This window comes from Anolis carolinensis, chromosome 2, assembly GCF_035594765.1.
Source record: "Anolis carolinensis isolate JA03-04 chromosome 2, rAnoCar3.1.pri, whole genome shotgun sequence".
NCBI classification, from domain to species: Eukaryota; Metazoa; Chordata; class Lepidosauria; order Squamata; family Dactyloidae; genus Anolis; species Anolis carolinensis.
The window spans coordinates 32,606,937-32,628,573 of record NC_085842.1 but is presented as its reverse complement, the minus strand read 5'-3'; the positions used below and the strand labels follow the sequence as shown (position 1 = coordinate 32,628,573).

Here is a 21,637-nt window from a genome sequence, read left to right as displayed (position 1 = left end):
CATTGTTCCGTGTCCTAGTCTGCAGGGCAGTAGAAAACAAGCTTGCTCCCTCCTCCCTATGACTTCCCCTCACATATTTGTACATGGCTATCATGTCTCCTCTTAGCCTTCTGTTCTGCAGGCTAAACATGCCCAGTTCTTTAAGCTGCTCCTCATAGGGCTTGTTCCCCAGTCCTTTGATCATTTTAGTCGCCCTCCTCTGGACACATTCCAGCTTGTCAACATCTCCCTTCAACTGTGGTGCCCAGAATTGGACACAGTATTCCAGGTGTGGCCTGACCAAGGCAGAATAGAGGGGGAGCATGACTTCCCTGGATCTAGACGCTATTCCCCTATTGATGCAGGCCAGAATCCCTATCTGGACTGCCACATCCAAAGAGTCACCACCCTTCGGCCAAAAAAGAAAAATGAACTTTGGAACATAGAACACTGTTGGACAACACAGACAGTGAATGCCCCGAATGCAGGGCTGCTATTATTGCAAGGGGGCTGAGGTGCTTTAACATCGACATGGCAGCACTTCCGGAGAGCAGGAGAGGGACAGCTGAAGGAAGAAAAAGGAGGCTACACCTTCTGGAAGGGACTGCCTGAAGAAGAGCGAAGAATACACCGAGTTGGCTTTGCTATCAGAAATGACCTGAGGAAGCACCTACCGGCATTGATGAATGACTCTCATCCCTACAAATTAACCTTGCAAAAACCAACAGGCAATCATCATAAGTGCCTATGCACCAACACTAGTTGCTGGTAAAGACATCAAGGATTTTTTTTTACTGTCAGCTGGACACCATCCTATCAGAGATACCTAAAGAGGACAAAATCATCCTCCTGAGGGAATTTAATGCAAGAGTCGGACAAAACTTCGACCTATGGACAGGGACCATAGGAAACGATGGGGCTGGAAACAGCAACTCGAATGGCATCCTGCTTCTCCAAATGTGCAGAACACAACCTTGTCAGTAAAACTGAGTGCCCAGTCCGCAGGAATAGGGGCTGTGTTGTATGTCATGAGAAAATCTGTCTTGCTTGTTTTTTTAAAGAAATAGGCTCCTCTGTTGTAGATGGCAATGCCAGGCCTCCAAACAAATTTATTAAGTAAAATGTAAGTCAGGCAAAGATCTGTTTGTCATGTAAAGAGAAAACCCATTATCGTACGCAGATACATTTTTTGAAAATGTCTCTTCGGTAGGCAGGATTTTGGATTGGCCCGTGTGGTCTCTTCCAACTCTAGGATTCTGTGACTCATGTGAAGTGTCTTCATGGTATCTTCCTGCCTGGCAGAATGGGGTTGGACTAGGTGGCCCTTGGGTTCTCTTCCAGCCCTATGCTTCTAGGTTTGCCTTTCTCCCAGTAGTATCATTCCTTGGACCTGGACAGATAGCTAAGGGATGTGCTTTCTCCCCTTTCTGATAATGGCTGGGACTAAAGAAAGGCCGCAAGGGGGTGTAAAAGGTCCCCACATATGTGTAAATGTGGGTCTTGTCTGTCACATTGTAAAAAGAAACCTCACCTTCTGAATAGTCCAGGAAAATCCCCACCCGTGTTGGCTTCACCTTCATAGGGAGCAATGTTGGACGGGAGATCACAGCTTTGTACTGGTCTCTGTTCCGAAGCCAAAGTCTCCAGAACCCGCTCAAGGGGGACATTATGCTCACTTGCCCTTTCCTGGTCACAGTTTCCCTACAGACTCCCAAATCCCACTCTGTACTCTCCCCCACTTCCACTTCCCAGTAGTGCCTCCCTGAAGTGAATCTCTCAGAGCCAAGAACGATGAAGTAAGTGTCAAATCTCTCTGCATTATTCTCTTTGGCAAGCAGTTCTGGCTGTTGTCGTCCTCCATGTTTCACACTCTTCTTGTTCTCTGAGATGACAAGGCTGGGATGAGCAGTGGCAAGGTCCAGAGTTATGTCCACTAGAAGATGGAGATGAAACAGGTGAGAAAAACAGTGATGGGAAGGTGGGAGCAGGCTTCTAATAAAACCCTAGAAACATTTGTGATGGCTCATAAAGGGTTACTCAGGCTGCATCCTCTCCAACTGTCCCCTTTGGTAGCCACAGGTCCAGTCAATCCTCTGCTGTCTCACTTTCTCATCTACTTTTAAAATGTCCCAGTTTCTCCTCCTAACTTCCTCTTCATCCCCAGCTTACTTCAATTGCGATAAACTAATTCAAAGTGCAAAAGTAGTTTAACTCTGTACTCAATTCATCAAGAAGGAGGAATTTTACTTTTCCTAAATGCAGAATTCCACAATTTCTTTACTTAAAACACTACCCTGTTTCCCTGAAAATAAGACATTTCCTGAAAATAAGACCTAGTAGAGGTTTTGCTGAATTGCTAAATATAAGGCCTCCCGCAAAAGTAAGACCTAGCAAAGTTTTTGTTTGCAAGCATGCCCATCGAACAGAACACCAGAACACGCCAGATCGGTAAATGTATCTACCATAGATTGTTGTACATGGAAATAATGGTAGTAACAAGAAATTCTTGATAGGATTCACCGTTTGTCTGGTTATGCTGGTTTGTGATGACAACTTCTGTACAGTATATAATAAAAGTTCATTTTTTTGTTCAACAATAAATGTGAATACTTCTTCATGGAAAAATAAGACATCCCCTGAAAATTAAACCTAGCGCATCTTTGGGAGCAAAAATTAATATAAGACACTGTCTTATTTTCAGGGAAACACGGTAGATACTCGTATGATTCCTCATTAATAGCTTTTGCTTTTTTGATACCTGGTAAAACATTATTTTGACCACTCCCTCATTTGGCTCAGACACATCTCCCTTGCATTTTCTTCATGAAATGGAAGGCATGAAAAGTCTTCTCTTTCATTAAGGAAACATTGCAAAATGAAGCCATTTGGTTTCCGGACCTGTTTCAGGTTTCTAATCAATTCATGATGGTTGCATGCTTCTGCCCTTGGCCCACTGAAATGTATGTTGACTGAAAATTCAGATCCCCCTGTATGCTGCTTACCTTTGAATTTTGTCAGAAGTTCAATAACATCAATGCAAGGAATATTATATACATTCTTCAGCTCTACAGAAACTGTTTCTGTTTCCACTCGGGTCACATTTCGAGTTCTGCAAAGAACCACAGCATAGAAGGATGTTGACATTGAGTTTTTCATTGACAATATTGAGAAAGACTAGAAGAATGGCTCACATGAAGTCAAAATGGCTTCGTGCCACTGAACCCTGAAATGCTTGAACCATTGCTTCAACCTGATTTCCATGCTGAATTCTTAAATGCTAGAAAGGATTGGGGGAATTGTTCCCTCGTTCCCAGTGGCACAGCAGGTTAAACCGCTGAGCGAAAGGTTGGTGGTTCGAATCTGGGGAGTGGGGTGAGCTCCTGCTATTAGCCCCAGCTTCTGCCAACCTAGCAGTTCGAAAACACGCAAATGTGAGTTGATCAATAGGTTCCGCTCCAGTGGGAAGGTAACAGCACTCCATGCAGTCATGCCGGCCACATGATGTTGGAGGTGTCTATGGACCTTGCCGACTCTTTGGCTTAGAAATGGAGATGAGCACCAACCCCCAGAGTCAGACATGACTAAACTTAATGTCAGGGGGAAACCTTTCCCTTTCCCTGTGTAAACACAAAGAAAGGATTTAACATGTTCTTATGCTGCTGGGATCCTAAAGAAAACCTGCCCGTTGAAACTTGTGTTTACTTTGTAAACAAGCATTTAAGATATTTAAGTCAGAGATGGGAATTATATGGCCCTCTAGATTTTGATGGATTGCAATCCCCAGGAATTTTAACAAGCACAGCCAGTAGGGAGGAATGCTGAGCACTGCAGTCCTAAATCTGGAGGGCTGCACTATTTAACTTAGGATGATAATATTTTTGTCTGGCATCTTTGCTTTAAGGAGGGAAAGGAACTGCAAACCTCACCTGCTTAAGATGTTTTCGACATCCTTGCAAAAAGAAAACGGAAACATGGTTATTTTCTGAATTAAGAAAGGAATTATTAAACATTTTTAATAACATTAACCTTTTTATCCATGCCTTGCTATCAACTGTACTTCGGTATTTTGGCAGTTTTTAAATATCTAAACTTTACAAAAACCCGGTGAAATTAATGAGGATTCCATAAGCTGAGAGAGGACTTAAAGGCACATACATACACACGCTTCTTTGTACGACTGCTGCATGGCACTGGTTATGAGATTTTGGAGGTTGTAGGCCAAAGAAGTAATTTTCTCAAACTTTGGATTAACCAGAGATGGGAAAAGTTGTCTTTCTGGACTATGCAGCACAGAATTCCACAGGTTCAATGACCAATGAAAAGGAAATTCTGGGTCCTACAACGGGCCCTTAGTGCTTGCTGTGGTTTCAGGATCCCCCTGAAGTTACAAAAACCATGGATGCTCAAGTTCCATTATATGCAATGGTAAAAAAAAAAATGGTATTCCTTATATAAAATGGTAGAATCAAGCCTTAAAATATTTTCAAGCCATAGATGACTGAATTCATGAATATAAAGGACTGACTGTACTACTGAATTGTGATCCTTCCCTTAACATTAAGGGGTGCATCTCCACTGTTGAATTAATATAGTTTAATGCCACTTAAAATTTGGAAAATGGCATTCATAACTTTTTGGAAAACACCATTTGGAGATCATAACTTTTTTTAAGAAAAGCGTGACCTTTCAGAGAAGAGCCAAAAACCCTTTAGAGAAGAATCTTCTCCTGTGGCATATAACCAGATATTATTATGCAAAGCAATTGTTTCAGTTGTTAGACTGGATAACCTATTATCTCTGATCTGTTAGGAAAACAGAGATTTGCCAGTGCATAAAATCAGCAGAGCTTTAGAAATGTTTTTAGTGACACACACATATACACACACACATATATCCACTCTCCCATAAAAGAACCTGTTTTATATCATGCACCCAAGAGACAAAAATGAAGTATGTTACGTCATTTGATAAAAGTAATATATTTGCTTTACTCACAACCTTCATGTGTTCAGCATACACAAGTACAAAACTTATCAGTCCAGTTTCAGATATGTTTGAGATAGTTCTTACTAAAGAAGGCTTGAAGAAGATTGTCATTTCCAACATTAAACTAACGTGACTCAATATTATGGAATCCTGGGAGCTGTAATTTGGTCAGGCATCAGCACTCTTGGGCAGAGAGGGCTAAAAACCTGGTAAAACTACAACTCCCAGCACTAGGCATACTCCAGACATGTTCCCAAATTACTGTGGCAACCTTAAGCATGATCTCACCTTGACGAGTTCTGTGTCTGGCTGCTGGTTTTTCCTCTTGACTTCTGCAACCAGCTGCTTCAGGGAGGATCTTTGCACTGAGAGCTGTTCCAAATTCTTATGCAGCTTCTTCAGGGTCTGCCTTTTCTCCTCCTTCAACTCTTTCAAGAGCTTGTCTTCTTCATCAACCAGGAACGCATGCAGCTTGTAAAACTCACTCATGATCCTCTCTTTCTGGCTGTGCACTGCATCCTTCATCACCATATCATCATCGTCATCAACATCATCATCAGAAAGAAAGAAAGGTCAAAGGAGTTTGGCATGGGTGTCTTACACTACAGGGCTCATCTTAGATATTTTGCAATAGAATACCTCATTTTGTATCCAAGAGCAGAGGAATCTTCCATCAACATCAGCAATGACAATGCCAATTTTCATCACAACTGATGAGGGAAGACAAGCTACAAGGGTTACAGGGCAGACAGTGAAGTTGTGTGCCCTCAAACCACTTCCAACTTATGCTGACCCTAAGGCAAATTTATCATGGGTTTTTCACATTACCCAATAAGCTTGCATGGTTGAATAGGGATTCTCAACCTGTCCTCAGAGTCATAGTTCACCACTCAGAATTAATGCAGTTTGAAACATTTTAACCGGCATGGCTCAATGTTATGTAATAATGGAAATTGTTGATTTGCAAGGTCTTTAGTCTCGTGATTCTTGCCATGAAAGCCTTCGACAAGACGTCTTTAGTCTTTCCTCCCAAAGAGTGTTGGTGCCTCACCAAACTACAACTCCTAGCAGTGGTCAGTAGATTACCTCTAGCAAAGGTCGACTGGAACATCTAGATCATGAATTTTACACTCACTATAGACTTCATCAGATTAAGCTGGGAAGTGTTCAGAAGTGTTCAGAAGAAGATAATTCAGTCTAACTCCATTTTGTAATAAAATGGAGTTTTCCCCTACCTTTTAATCACACTGTTTAGTGCACTCAGTTGTCTTGCGTATTTCTCAATGAAGAGGTTTCCACGCTGCAGACATTTAGCCCTGCCCACCATCCCTTTTTGGTACTTCAACTCCCACAATTCCCAACAGCAGGGAGGGAGAGAGAGAAAAGGGATGGGAGAGAAACCCATTTGGAAAGGCAACAGCACTGGCCCTCCCAACACAAGACACAGACAAATCAAGGAAGGAAGGAATAAAGGAACCCTAAAAGGCTTTTTTTTTGCAAAGTAGAAGCGTTATGAAGTAGTTTAAAACCAAACCTTTCTGCTTGAGGAGTAAAAGGAAATTGCACAAAAAAATTATTTTGACTCTTCCCCCAATTTCTCCTCCTATAAATTGGATGATCCTAACCTGAGAACAATGAGTGCTACTTCATTAGAAATTTGGCAAACACCCGGAGTTTTGAGAAAAATCAATTTCCTCACCTCTTCCTGATACGTTGGGAAAAAATGTTGCCCTCAATGTTTAAAAGACTCAAAAACTGCACTTTAACTAAAACGAATGGAGTGAACCCAGTGGAATACCAGTTTTTAAGTGTAGAACTCAGTGGAATTTAAGTTATGTAATGACGTGGCAAATTTTAATCTTTGTTCTGTGTATTTTCATATATGTATTTTGTAGAAATACGTTTTAATATGTGTATTTTATATAAGTATTTTTAGTTATGTTGTAACCCACCTTGAACAGCGAGGAGAGGCGGATAGGAAATAAAATTATTATTATTATTTTAGAAGGACATATCACTTTCTGGAAATTTTAGCAAAAATTGTGCAGAAGAGAAAATTTCAGTAGCTGACAAAGCTTTTTATGCCCTGCATGGCAAACCGCATCTATGTATCCTACCTGCCAGAGTGTAATGATAATTATTATTGGGTTGCTATTTGCTTTCTGGGCTGTATGGCCATGTTCCAGAAGCATTCCCTCCTGATGTTTTGCCCACATCTATGGCAGGCATCCTCAGAGGTTGTGAGTTCTGTTGGAAACAAGGCAAATGGGGGTTGATATATCTGTGGAATGTCCAGGGTGGGAGAAAGAACTCTGTTTGAGGCAAGTGTGAATGTTGCAATTGGCCACCTTGATTAGCATTGAATGGCCTCGCAGCTTCAAAGCCTGGCTGCTACCTGAGGGAATCCTTTGTTGGGAGATGATCTGGCCCTGATTGTTTCCTGTCTGAAATTGTAGGAGTTGAAGTCCAAGTGTGAATGTTTCAATTAGCCAGCTTGATTAGCATTGAATGTCCTTGCAACTTCAAAGCCTGGCTGCTTCCTGCCTGGGGAAATGCCAGGAAAGACTGCTTCTTGAACATGACCATACAGCCTAGAAAACTCAGAGCAACCCAGTGATTCTGGCCATGAAAGCCTTTGACAACACATAATTATTATTACCATTGCATTTGCATTATTGTTTGTACTCGTATCTAATTTTTCTTTTATTGTGAAGTAGGTACAATAAGTGGCTGAGGGGAAAAGGAAGGGGCCTGAGGCTGTTAGGAATGGTGGGAGTTGAAGTCCAAAACACCTGGAGGGCCCAAGTTTGCCAATGCCTGAACTATGCTGTTCCCAGTCTTAAATAATTCCACATCAGGACCTCACACCAATTTCCTGCCAAAATCTCCACTCTCTGGTTCCGACGTTCTCCTCTCAATAATATGCTGTTTGCAGCAAACTAGGGTTTGCCTGTATCCTCCATACAAAGAAGTCACTAGAGACTTGCCTTCCAAATAGCTGTTTTCTTTCCTTCTTGGTATGTCTGCTTCTCAGACTCTTCGAGATGCTGCTTGAGCAAATCTACAGCATGCTTCAGTTTCCCCTGGCAAAAATAAAATAAAATGCATTTTTATTTATTGAATTGAAAGCCATCCTTTCTTTCCCCAGATCAATACTGGATGTTGTTTATCAAGTCTAATGCACAGTCTTGAAATGAACTCTAGTAGTTCATGGTCTAACTCTGGAGAAATTCTGCTCAAATGGCTCACTTGAGAGCAATTTATATCCTCTTTACTATGAGATTCCTGACGAGTTGGAATAAAACAAGCAGGGTCAGTGTCACCCTGCTTGTTTACAAGGCAACAGAATCAGGTGGCAAATACTAAGGGAAATTAGGGGAAGTGCTCTTCTCTCATGGATGTCAGAGCTGGGTATGTTACATAGCCTGTCTTGTATTGATGTGCCCTAAACAGAGGCTGGGTGGCCACCTGTCAGTAGTGCTTTGATTGTGTGTTCTTGTACAGCAGAAAGGGGTTGGACTGGATGGCCTTTAGGGTCTCTTCCAGCTCTACAGGTTCATGATTTTGTTTTGGAAAATGGCATTTATAACCTTTTGGAAAAACACCTTTTGAAGATCATAACTATTTAGAAAAGCATGACCTTTCAGAGCCAAAAACCCTTTAGAGTAGAATCTTCTTTTGTGATATACAAACAGATATTATGTAAGGCAATGTTTTCCGTTTTTAGACTGAATAACCTGTTATCTCTGATCTGCTAAGAAAACAAAGTTTTGCCAGTGCTTAAAAACAGCAGTTTTAGGTGTTTTTCAAAGCTACACACACACTTGCTTTATATCATGCACTCAAGAGACAAAAATGAAAACAGACTTAGATAAAAATAACGTATTTGGTTGACTCACAACCTTCATATGTTCAACATACACAGATACAAAAATTATCAGTCCAATTTCAGATTTGTTTGAGATACATTTCTGGGCCATCCGGCCAGGATATCTCTTACAGTAAAACAGCAAGCAAGTGTGTGATCTGAGGTCTGAAGTAGTCTGCCTGTCTGCAGTATGCAGTGATTATGTGGTCTGCAGCCCTTTTTATAACTTCTCAGGAATCATAAAGGAAACTTTATACCAGAACATACATACAGGAAACAGCAAGCAACAGGGTCATAGATAAAAATTACTAGAGAAGGCTTGAAGAGGGTTGACATTTCCAACATCTTGCAGCAATACAAGTTCATGATTTTATTATCGAACACCACTACCCCCATTTCTAATAAAAAAGGATTTATAGTTAGGGATGTATAGTTTTCCAAGGGCAACAAGCCAGAATAAGTTACAGCGGCATCCTCTCTTTTGCATGAAACTCCCAAATCTCCCCAACACCCCCAGATCTCCCTCTCTATGCTATAAACTATATTTTATTCCACGTTCATTCTTATAACTCTACTAAAACATGTTCCATTTTACTTCTGGGACAGAAAGCCTTAATCTTTACTTGACCTAGGCCAGGAAAGCCAGCTATTGTTTCACAATGAGAAATGGCCCCAAGGTGTGGCTTCGAACAAAGAAAACCTTTTATGTCATTGCAACATCCTTTATCTGGCTGGTCTGGAAATAAGACATCATGCTTAGACATCCAAAGCCAGAACTTATACTTATCCCTTGCTGTATAATTTTTATCCTTTTATATAATGTATCTATTTCCCAAGTCTGAAATGTATACACTGTATTTTTATTCTTAAATGTACTAAAATAAGAAACTAAATTGTCTTATTCAAGCCAGTTAAGAATTATTCCCAGCTCCAGGCAACAGCTCCACTGCAACCTCAGATAATGGACTTAAGACTTGGAAAAACGTATTTGTCTGCTTCCTGGAGCAAAGGCCTGACATGCACTTCTTGTTGTTTACCCAGCTCAGCCAAGACTACAGAGATCAGCTTCTATTGTTCTCCAGGGTTTCATAATCCCATCATCCCCACATTGGACCCCTGCTGCTGGCCTAAGGATGCCAACACTCCTTGGAAACTCCTCTCTGTCCAGAGAGCTTTCCCCACCTGACTGGGAGGAGATTTCCAGCCACATCATTGGAGCTCAGCCAAACAGAACAGAAAAGGGAGGGTTCACACTGGAACAATGAACCCAGTTGTATAAAAACTGTTGTGCAGAGCACATCATAGAATCATGGAGTTGGAAGAGACCGCATGGCCATCCTATCCAACCCCCTGCTAAGAAGCAGGAAACATGCTGTCAATAGGGTTGTCGTATGTTTTCTGGGCTGTATGGCCATGTTCTAGAAGTATTCTCTCCTGACGTTTCGCCCACATCAGATGTGGGCGAAACGTCAAGAGAGAATACTTCTAGAACATGGCCATACAGCCTGGAAAATATACAACAACCCTGTGATCCCAGCCATGAAAGCCTTCGACAACACATGCTGTTAATACTTGTGCTTTTTGATCAGGAGCCCTACTTGCATTCATTTTGAACAAAATAGATTAAAACGTCTCTGTCCTTTGTCTTTGTTTCACTGGTGAGTTTTTAATCTGGAACTTTGGGGTTTTTAAAATATGGTTGGCATGGCTCACCAGGCCGAACTCTCTCATTTACCTGTGGTCTAAATTCCAAATCAATTTTATAATTTAAGGAAGCTAGCTAGCCTTAGGTGTGGCGTAGAACCATATGCCATTACGAGAGGAAGATTCAGGAAGGAAGAAATGTGTTATTTGTTTGGAGCAGAAGAGAGGTCTTTTGACTTCCCTTCAACCATGGCAAGGAAAAGGCCAATTCCATCACAACTGAGGGAGGTAAAATATCTGTGGGACAGGTAATGGACTGTCCTTGAAGCTGAGCAACTGTTTTTCTCTGAAATTATATTTTACATCGACAGACTGCTCAAGGGCACCTTACGACAGGAAAAGAGACACACTATATTGTTAACTATACATAAATCTATCTATACACATAATAAAAGTGAAAGTGTGTGTGTGTGTGTGTGTGGTGGGGTGTCACTTACACGACAAGCTCCTGCCTCCACAAACTGCTATAGCTCCCACTATACAGAAGACACCAATGGCCCTCCCTCCAATGACATTGCAGGTTACAGTGAGCACCATGAACATATCCAAAAGCCCTGCCAATGTCCTCCACAAACACCATACTGCCCACCACCCAAGTGAAGGCTTTCATACGTGGACAATTTCATCCTAGATTTTATGTGTTTCTTCTACCACCGACATCCCAGTGTTTTTTCCTCTCTTAATTTGCATGACCCCACCCAATGCCTCTCCCTTAACCCTTTTCTATTCTTGTTTATGGCAAACAGCAAACAGAGGAATTGTCACGACCCAGGCTACAGAGCACCAATAACCATACGCAGAGGCCAGATTCTATCTAATATCTTTATTAAGGAAATATATAAAGTTAGTAAAAGCAAATGTAAAAGTTAGTCCAGAAGCAGACCTTTCAGGAAAGGTCAAAATTAGTCCAAAGAAACAATGTCCAATATGAAATATTAAGGTCCAAAGTTGTAATCCAATAACCGAAACACTCACTTTGCCAGGCAAAGTGAGGGGAGATGACAAGGTCCTTTAGTCCATGAACTTGAGCAAGGCTAGGAAATAACTTGATACTTGAAACAAGGCTTGAAACGTGGAACAAGGTAACGAGGAACAAGAACAAGGTCCGTGGAATAACTTGGTAAAATCCGTGAAACAAGGCAAGGTTTAGTCCTGGGAAACAAGGCAAGGTCCGTAGGTAAACAAAGGCTGGGAAACAGGAGCGAAGGCTGGAAACAAGGCAGGGCTTGAGCAGGAACGAGGCTTGAATCGGAGCGCGCTGTCCAAACACAACTCGCTCCGGAGGCTGACGAATTGACTCCGCGAAGTTACTACGCGGGTAAAACACCTATATAGAGTCTAACTTTCCCGCCGAAGCAGATCTCTGGGAACCAGAAACGAAAGCTAAACTCTGAGACCAGATGTTTGACTCCTTAAAGATTCTCACGAAAAGCAGACTTAATTGGGTACATTCTTAGCTGCTATTCTCGCACTCCTGCGCGAAGCTGCTTCCAAACCCCTCTGTTGTTTACAAAACTCATGGCGAGAGAACACGGGAGATGTAGGCTCAGGGTTTGTTTGACATACTTCTGGGACACAACTTTCTTGCAGGTGCAAGGTTCCCAGATCTGCCTGGGAAAGATCTGGCTGAGAAGATTCCAGTTCTGACTGGGAAGGTAAAAAACCCAAGTTTTCTTCTTCATCAGGCATTACAATGTCATGAGCAGGACTACAAGGCCCATGAGTCATCACACTATCCCCCTCCTCAAGGCCCCTCCCAAACTGGGACTCTCTCCCCGAGGCGCGAGGTCGTGGCTTGGCGGGATAGGTCTGATGAAAGCGACGGGTTAGATCAGGAGCATGGACTGTGGAGGCGTCTTCCCAAGAGCGTTCCTCAGGGCCAAAACCCACCCAGTCAATGAGATATTGCAGGCGGCGGCGGTGAAAGCGAGAATCCAAAATGTCCTGAACCTCGAACTCGTCCTCCCCATCCACCAAAATAGGGACAGGGGCCGGCCGGTCTACATCTGGCCGCACACCATCCGCCGGAAGGAGCAGGGAGCGGTGAAACACTGGGTGAATGCGCATTGAACGCGGAAGTTGGAGTTTGAAAGTCACGGGGTTTAATTGCGCCACCACTGGATAGGGGCCAATGAAACGGGCATCTAACTTCCGGCAAGGGCGATGGGAGGGCAAAAAGCGAGTGGACAGAAAAACCCGATCTCCTACCTTGATTTCGGGGCCCGGCTGGCGATGTTTGTCCGCGTGACGTTTATAGTCCTCCTTGGCTTGTTCCAGTTGCTGGAGCAAAAGTTGTTGCACCGCTGTGAGTTCCTGCAGCCAATCTTCTGCTGCGGGAACTTCTGAAGTTTCAATGACAGGGGGAAAGAAACGTGGATGGAAGCCGTAGTTTGCAAAGAACGGCGTTTCTTTTGTAGAAGCCTGGACTCCATTGTTGTAGGCAAATTCCGACAGTGGTAACAGAGAAGCCCAATTGTCCTGTTGGTAGTTTACATAACAGCGAAGGTACTGTTCCAAAGTGGCATTGGTGCGCTCCGTTTGCCCATCCGTTTGGGGATGATGAGCTGAAGATAAACGAGAGTCTATGCCCAATAGTTTTTGTAGTGCCTTCCAGAAACGAGAGGTGAATTGGGATCCACGGTCTGTGACCAAACTCTTGGGCAATCCATGTAGTCTGAAAACATGTTGGAGGAATAAATCTGCAGTCTCTTGGGCCGTGGTAAGACCTTCACAGGGAATGAAATGGGCTAACTTGGTGAAAAGGTCCACCACCACTAGGATCGTGGTGAATCCACAGGAAGGTGGTAAGTCAGTGATAAAATCCGCAGAAATTATTTCCCATGGGCGAGATGGGTTAGGAAGGGGGTGTAGAAGCCCTGAGGGCTTCTCCCTTCTTATCTTGGAGCGCTGGCATACTGGGCAGGTGTTAACATATTTTTCCACATCCTTGCGGATCTTGGGCCACCAGAAATCTCTTAGGATCAAATGCATGGTTTTAAATAGTCCGAAATGCCCTGCTGGTTTGCAGTCATGACACAGACGAAGTGCTTTTTCCCTGCCCGGTCCGGGTGGGATATAAACATGATTTCTATAGCAAAGCAGTCCATCTTTAAGCGAAAAGGGAAAATGCAGACCTTGACGAAGTTGGTCCTGCGCCCAGGCATCTGCTTGCTGACTAGCCCTGATTTCTTGAGCACAGATGGGCCCTGGAGTAGAGGGAGTTGAATCAATGGGAGTGGATTTGGTGTTCCCCACTGTGAGCGTGGCAAAGTTCTCGGGTTGTAGTAGTTGGGATTCAAAGGTCTCCTTGTGTCCTGCAGCGTATTCCGGTTTACGTGACAGGGCGTCTGCTTGCTTGGTTTGGGCTGGGGTCACATAATGAATCTGGAAGTTGAAACGTTCAAAGAATAAAGCCCAACGTTGCTGCCTTTGATTTAGCTTGCGGGCAGTTCTTAGATGTTCTAGATTCCGATGATCAGTGTGGACTTCAATGGGAAATTTGGCCCCTTCTAGCCAATGTCTCCAAGTTTCAAAAGCTGCCTTTATGGCTAATAGTTCTTTTTCCCAAATGGTATAGTTCCTCTCTGGTGCGGTTAGTTGACGAGAATAATAGGCACAAGGATGAAGGTGATCTCCCACCGGTTGTAGGAGCACAGCCCCAATTGCCACATCAGAGGCGTCCGCTTGCACCACAAAAAGGGTTTCAGGATCTGGATGCTGAAGGATTGGCTGGGATGTGAATAATTTCTTTAGTTGCTGGAACCCTTCCTCTGCTTGAACAGTCCAGCGGAAGGGCTGTTTTCCACAGATGCAGCTAGTGATTGGGTCAGACCAGCGGGCAAAATCTGGAATGAACTTGCGGTAATAGTTCGCGAACCCCAAGAATCGCTGCACCTCCTTCTTGTTAGTTGGCGCCCGCCAATCCAATACTGCTGAAACCTTGGCTGGATCCATGGAGAGCCCTAGAGGCGAGATACGGTATCCAAGGAAATCTACCTCTTGTAGATCAAAAGCGCATTTTTCCAGCTTGGCATAAAGTCCATGATCCCGCAATCGTTGTAACACCATTTTGACGTGGTTCTCATGTTCTGATTGTGATCTAGAAAACACCAAAAAATCGTCCAGGTAGATTATCAAGAACCTATCTAGATAGTCCTGGAAAATGTCATTGACAAAATGCTGGAACGTTGCGGGAGCTCCGCATAATCCATAATTCATAACTCGGGACTCGAATAATCCGAATTTGGTCTGGAAGGCGGTCTTCCACTCGTCCCCTTCTCTGATGCGAACTAAGTTGTAAGCTCCCCGAAGATCCAGCTTGGTGTAAACCTTGGCTCCTCGAAGTCGGTCTAGTAGATCCGAGATTAAGGGCAGGGGATAGCTGTTCCGCTTGGTGATATTATTCAATGCTCTGTAGTCCACCACCAAGCGTAATTCCCCTGACTTCTTCTTCACAAACATCACTGGGGAGGCGGCTGGGGATTGAGAGGGTCTGATGAATCCCTTGCGAAGGTTTGTCTCTATGAATTCCCTGAGAGCTTCTTGCTCTGGTTCAGTCAGGGAGTAGAGATGCCCTCGCGGGATCGGGGCCCCCTCCACCAAGTCAATGGCACAGTCATAAGGCCTATGTGGGGGTAACTTTTCGGCTTCTTTTTCATTGAATACATCCCAATACTCGGAGTACTTCTTTGGCAAGGTGATAATGGGCTCGGTGTCTGTGGCATGGCAGACCTTGGCTACGAGGCAATGGTTTTGGCAGTACTTTGAAGCAAACTGCAGTTCTCTGTTGGACCAGGAGATGCTTGGGTCGTGAAGCGTCAGCCATGGAATCCCCAAAATCACAGGGAAATGGGGAACCTCAGTAACAAAGAAGGAAATCTCTTCCATATGTTCCCTTATCCACATCCTGGTGGGTTCCGACCACTGGCTTACGGGGCCCGTCTTGAGAGGGCGGCCATCGATGGCTTGCACCACACGGGCATTCTTGAAGTCATGATATTGTAATCCCAGAGAGTCGGCATACTCTCTATCAATGAAATTGTTGGTCGCTCCTGAGTCTATCATGGCGTGGATCATGACGGGTCCCTTTTTTGCTGACCATAAGGTGACCACTAGAAGGAACAGGACCCCGGTTGGCGGCTCTTGAACGGGTTTCTTGACCGGGTTGGCGAGCCTCTCTACGCCCGGTCGTTGGCTTCCCCCGCCGGCTGTGTGCCAGCCGCCTCAGACGCCTTCGTCTCCGTGGAGGACGCCGCCGCAAGACGGGCGGCGGGCTTCCCTTTGGCTGGGCACTCTCTGGCGAAGTGGCCCCCATTCCCGCAATACCAGCAGAGATTTAGGCGTTGGCGGCGGGCCTTCTCGGCGGCATCTAATCTGGGACGCACATTGCCCAACTGCATCGGCACCTCCTCGCTCCCTCTGGGGTATGGGGATGGTGGTGGGGGTCTCCACACTGGACGCGGCTGAACGCTGGCGGGAGCGGGGGGTTTTGCCCCAGCTCTACCGCTCTGGCCTCGTACCCACTGTTTTCTGTTGGCAATCATGACTTCAGCCCGTAAACATTGATCGATGAGTGCTTCCAGCGTTTGGGGAGGATCCACCTTGGAGATTTCCTCCAGCATTTCAATGTTGAGACCCTCCCGAAATTGTCCTCTGAGGGCAACATCGTTCCAGCCGGTGTTGTGGGCCAGCACTCGGAACTCGGCTATGTACTGAGACATGGGTCTGTCTCCTTGGAAGAGGCGGCGGAGTTTGTGCCCGGCGGCCTCCAAATTGTCCTCGATTCCCCAGGTCGCCTTAAGGTGGTCCAAGAAATGTTGCGCTGACCTTAGATGTGGGGAGGCTTGGTCGAACAGAGCCGTCGCCCAGTTAGCCGCTGGCCCGTCTAAGAGACTGTAAATCCACGCCACCTTGATGTCTTCCTGGGGAAACTCGGCATCACGGGCCTCTAGATAAGCTTGGCATTGGCGACGGAAAACATGAACCTTAGAAGCTTCTCCAGTAAACTTGGTTGGCAACGCCATGGCCGGAAGACGGATTCCGCGTTCCTTCAAACCCTTTATTTCCCCATCCTGTGCATTGAGCTTATCACGGATTCGGTCCACCTCATCCTTGTCGATGGTGTAGGTAATCGGCTGGCCGCTCGGCCCAGGTACGGCTCCGGTAGACATTCTGGCCGAGGTTAATTGGTGCTTAGGGTTGGCGGAGTCAAACTGTCACGACCCAGGCTACAGAGCACCAATAACCATACGCAGAGGCCAGATTCTATCTAATATCTTTATTAAGGAAATATATAAAGTTAGTAAAAGCAAATGTAAAAGTTAGTCCAGAAGCAGACCTTTCAGGAAAGGTCAAAATTAGTCCAAAGAAACAATGTCCAATATGAAATATTAAGGTCCAAAGTTGTAATCCAATAACCGAAACACTCACTTTGCCAGGCAAAGTGAGGGGAGATGACAAGGTCCTTTAGTCCATGAACTTGAGCAAGGCTAGGAAATAACTTGATACTTGAAACAAGGCTTGAAACGTGGAACAAGGTAACGAGGAACAAGAACAAGGTCCGTGGAATAACTTGGTAAAATCCGTGAAACAAGGCAAGGTTTAGTCCTGGGAAACAAGGCAAGGTCCGTAGGTAAACAAAGGCTGGGAAACAGGAGCGAAGGCTGGAAACAAGGCAGGGCTTGAGCAGGAACGAGGCTTGAATCGGAGCGCGCTGTCCAAACACAACTCGCTCCGGAGGCTGACGAATTGACTCCGCGAAGTTACTACGCGGGTAAAACACCTATATAGAGTCTAACTTTCCCGCCGAAGCAGATCTCTGGGAACCAGAAACGAAAGCTAAACTCTGAGACCAGATGTTTGACTCCTTAAAGATTCTCACGAAAAGCAGACTTAATTGGGTACATTCTTAGCTGCTATTCTCGCACTCCTGCGCGAAGCTGCTTCCAAACCCCTCTGTTGTTTACAAAACTCATGGCGAGAGAACACGGGAGATGTAGGCTCAGGGTTTGTTTGACATACTTCTGGGACACAACTTTCTTGCAGGTGCAAGGTTCCCAGATCTGCCTGGGAAAGATCTGGCTGAGAAGATTCCAGTTCTGACTGGGAAGGTAAAAAACCCAAGTTTTCTTCTTCATCAGGCATTACAATGTCATGAGCAGGACTACAAGGCCCATGAGTCATCACAGGAATTGATCAGCAACTGAACATACTAATGACAGACCTGGACCAAACTTGGCACACAGACTCCCCCGTCTTGGTGCAGTTTGGGGAGAGGATGGAACATGGATGATGGGATTTTCAGTACCTTCACCCCATACAGTTTCCACTGACCACTGCAACCCTCACTAATGATGGACCTGGACCATATTTGGCACACAGACACCCTATGGCCCACTTTACATCCTGGTTTGGATTGGGTGAGAGTGGACCACAGATGATGGGATCTGCAGTACTTTCATCCAATTCAGCCCCAACTTCAACAGACCAATGAGACCCTCACGAATGATGGACCTGGACAAAACTTGGCACACAGACTCCACAAGACCAACAGAACATACTGGAGAAGTTTGGAGGACATTTACCTTGATTTACAGAAGTTATAGTTCACCTGCATCCAGAGAAACTGTGACCCCCATCGCCAATGGACTGGGACCCAACTTGGCACAGAGAAGCCCCATGATCAACTGAACATACTGCAGGGGTTTGTGGGAATTGACCTTGATTTTGAGAGTTGAAGTTCACACTTATCCAGAGAGCACTGAACCCAGCCAATGTCGGATTTGGACCAAACATGGCACACAGGCTCAACATGGTCAACTGTGCATTCAGGCAGTTGGGTGAGATTGATCTTGGCTCTGGGAGTTATAGTTATCCAGAAAAAAATGGGGAGGAGGCTGTGAGATTAATAGAAAATGAAAAATTATGTCTGCATCTCTCCTCTCCCTCCTGCTTAATTGAGTGCAAACTACGTTTGTGCTTTGAACTCAATTTGCAGCAATTGAAATAAAATGTGGAGGGAGGAAGTAGTAAGAGAGAGAAACTAGGTCATTTTAAAGCCAATTTAGAAAGTAGGATAGAAGAGGATCAAATTAGTCCATCCTTATCAAAGACATGAAATAGATGATTAATAAATGTTCCCACCTTATATTCCTGGGCAGCATCTTCCACAGGTACCACAGTGTGAGGCGCGTGGTCTCCTGATGCCTTGCAAACTTCACAGAGGAGCATGGTTTCCTGAACACAGAACCAAATCAGGTTCTCGCCATGTTCAGAGCACTGACTACATACTTCTTTCTCCTTGGTGTCCTTCTCTTCCTTTCCAACCTCCTCTCTCTTCACCTTGCTATCATCCTCAAGGGACGGCTGGTTAATCGCTCCCTCGTTCTTCAAGTGATCAAAACAGAAACGGCAGAATTTCTGTCCCTTGAAGACCACAGGGATTCTGTAGGGCCCTTGGCAAAGGGCACAGACAGCGGGTCTGGTGCGGCCTTTTGATCTGGAGGATGGCTTCGATGCAGGACGGGCGGCCATGGCTCATTAGGAAGCAAAGGTACATTTCAGTTTCACTTTCCCCATATCTCCTTTATTGCTACAGGAGGGTGACTGTCACTCCCCAAGGAAAACAGGTCTTATGTAAATTCACTGGCAAATCTATTTAACTACTGTTGTGCTTGGTTTTAAAAACCCTGATAAACCCAGTACTGTAGTTTTGTTGGGAGTAGCTCTGACACCCTCAGAGATCCAAGATGCATCTGCACTTTTAAATTAATGCAATTTGACATGATTTTGACTGCCATGGCTTAATGCTATGGAATGCTAGGAGTTGTAATTTCACGTCTTTAGCTTTTCTTGCTAAAGAGCAGTGCTGTTTCATCAAACTACAACTCTCATGACTCCTTAGCATTGAGCCATGAAGTTACATAGGCACCAAACTGCATTAATTCTACAGTATAGATTTTTTTTCGTGTTAGGAGCGACTTGAGAAACTCCAAGTTGCTTCTGGTGTGAGAGAATTGGCTGTCTGAAAGGACGTTGCCCAGGGGTCACCTGGATGTTTTTTATGTTTTACCATCCTTGTGGGAGGCTTCTCTCATGTCCCCACATGGGGAGCTGGGGCTGACAGAGGGAGCTCATCCACTCTCCCTGGATTTGAACCAGCAACCTTAAGATCAGCAACCCAGCCTTCAAGTAAGCAGTCCTGTTGGCGGAAAGGTTTAATCCATTGTGGCTCTGGGGGCTCCTACAGTGTAGATGCACCCCCAAAGTAAGATATCTTGGAGCAGTAAGCACAAAAACAGGGATCCACAAGAACAGGTTAGTGTGGAGGATAGCTGGAGAAATCCAGAATACTCTATTACACACAATCTGCCTTTCTCAAAACCAGTTATGGGCTGAAGAAGGAATGTTGCCAGTTTCAACTTCTCAGCAGTTCTGGCAAGAGAGGAATCAGGGCCGGCATGTGGTCATTTTAAAAGGTCTTTAGCTTCTCCTGCCAAAGTCCTGTTGACTACAACTCCCACAATTTCATTGCATGACCCATGACAGTTAGCTGACATGCTTCATTAATTTTACATTGTAGATGCACTCTAAATTCAAGAAAAAGGTGGGATATAAGGAAAGTGGTTTTTTTCTTGCTTCAATTAAGAAGTGTAGGAATTGTATGCTTCCACTGGAAGTTGAACATTGAGACAACCGCAGGACCTAGAATTCTGTAACCATTTTTCAGTGTGTTAGCTATCTCTCCTATTTCTTATCAAATTGGCATCTGCCAATTTGATAAGTATTCTCTCCACTCTGTTATCTAAGACACTGAGAAAAATGTTGAAGAGTAGTGGCCCTAGAATAGAACCATGAGGCAATCCACATGAGGCCTCCTTCCAAACACATCTATAGAGAACAACTCTTTGAGGACAGCTTTCCAACCAATTATTATGGAGCCATCTGCAAAGATCCATCTTCTAAATGAAACAGCTGGGAGACATCATCTGGAGTTCTGTGGTTTGGTGCCAACAATATATGAATGACACTCAACTCTACTATTAATTCAAATTCCAATATGAGGAGGAAATCCTGGTTCTAAACCAGTGCTTGCCATCAGTAATAGACTGGATGAAGTAAAACAGAAAACCCTAACATTTAATCTAGAAACAGCCCCCATAGGACCGGTGCTGCTGTCAATTCTGTAGCCAAAATCTAGCATTTGCTTTGTGCCAAGTTTATGAGTAGATATTACGCTTGATTATAATCAACCAAAATGGCATCCTTCATAACAGAAATAAACAAGCAGTGGCAGATTTGAGGGGAGAGAAACCCAGACACTTGCAGAAGTACGAAAATAAAAATTACATAGGAGGTGGAACTCCAAGAGGGGGACAAAGCACAATTCACAGACACTAGAAACTAGTATGGATCTGTTCTGTGTCGTAAAAGCAGTTTGATCCTAGTTTAACTGCCAAAACTCCATTCCATGCTCTCATGGGATGTATGTTTTGGTGATAGAAATCCCTCTAGTAATCTCACCTTAATTAGAACAGAGACCTCAAAGGAAACCATAAATCCCAAAAATCCATATAAAGGAGTCATGATAGTATCATGATATGACTATCATTTGGTATCATGTGGCACCCTTAATTGACTGGTAGGAGAGAAAAACAGGATGGACATAGTTGAGAAGCTGGATGTGGGAAGAGGCATAGCTACTGGGAGGCATACTGAACAGGAGAACTCACCATTGCCACCTTATACTACTGCAGGACTTCTACTTCTGAATGCAGTATGATCCCCTGTATCAATGAGACTGGTATCCACAATTTCACTTAGTGGTGTCCAAAAAAATATGTTCTCTCTAGGCATTATATAAGTCTTCTAGTGCAATTCTGTGGCATGCTTCCACTGGAAGTTGAAAACAAAGTCTGCAGCAGGCATCTCCTAGATCATGCATGGGCAAACTTTGGCCCTCCAGGTGTTTTGGACTCCAACTCCCACAATTCCTAACAGCCTCAGGTCCCTTCCTTTCCCCCCTCAGCCGCTTGGCTGAGGGGGGAAAGGAAGGGACCTGAGGTTGTTAGGAATTGTGGGAGTTGGAATCCAAAACACCTG

At 44.4% G+C, this 21,637-nt stretch overlaps 1 protein-coding gene across 1 annotated transcript; it reads right to left on the bottom strand.

The window, feature by feature from the left end:
- Window positions 1-1,053: 1,053 nt before the first annotated feature.
- On the bottom strand, window positions 1,054-21,491 carry LOC103278005 (E3 ubiquitin-protein ligase TRIM39). The gene is made up of 6 exons (XM_062969616.1): window positions 18,680-21,491; window positions 7,953-8,048; window positions 5,254-5,484; window positions 3,906-3,928; window positions 2,982-3,088; window positions 1,054-1,912 (listed from the first exon to the last, which is right to left on the bottom strand). The coding sequence occupies exons 1-6, from the start codon at window positions 19,067-19,069 to the stop codon at window positions 1,323-1,325; spliced, it is 1,437 nt and encodes a 478-aa protein (XP_062825686.1). The 5' UTR covers window positions 19,070-21,491; the 3' UTR covers window positions 1,054-1,322.
- Window positions 21,492-21,637: the final 146 nt, after the last annotated feature.

Excerpts from the sequence above, each read along its gene's own strand:
- LOC103278005 (XM_062969616.1), bottom strand. The coding sequence starts at position 19,069 with ATGGCCGCCCGTCCTGCATCGAAGCCATCCTCCAGATCAAAAGGCCGC. Across the intron at positions 3,929-5,253 it reads CAGACACAGAACTCGTCAAG|GATGTCGAAAACATCTTAAG; the intron begins GTGAGATCATGC and ends TCTTTTTGCAAG. Across the intron at positions 3,089-3,905 it reads GTCGAAAACATCTTAAGCAG|AACTCGAAATGTGACCCGAG; the intron begins GTGAGGTTTGCA and ends GGTTCTTTGCAG.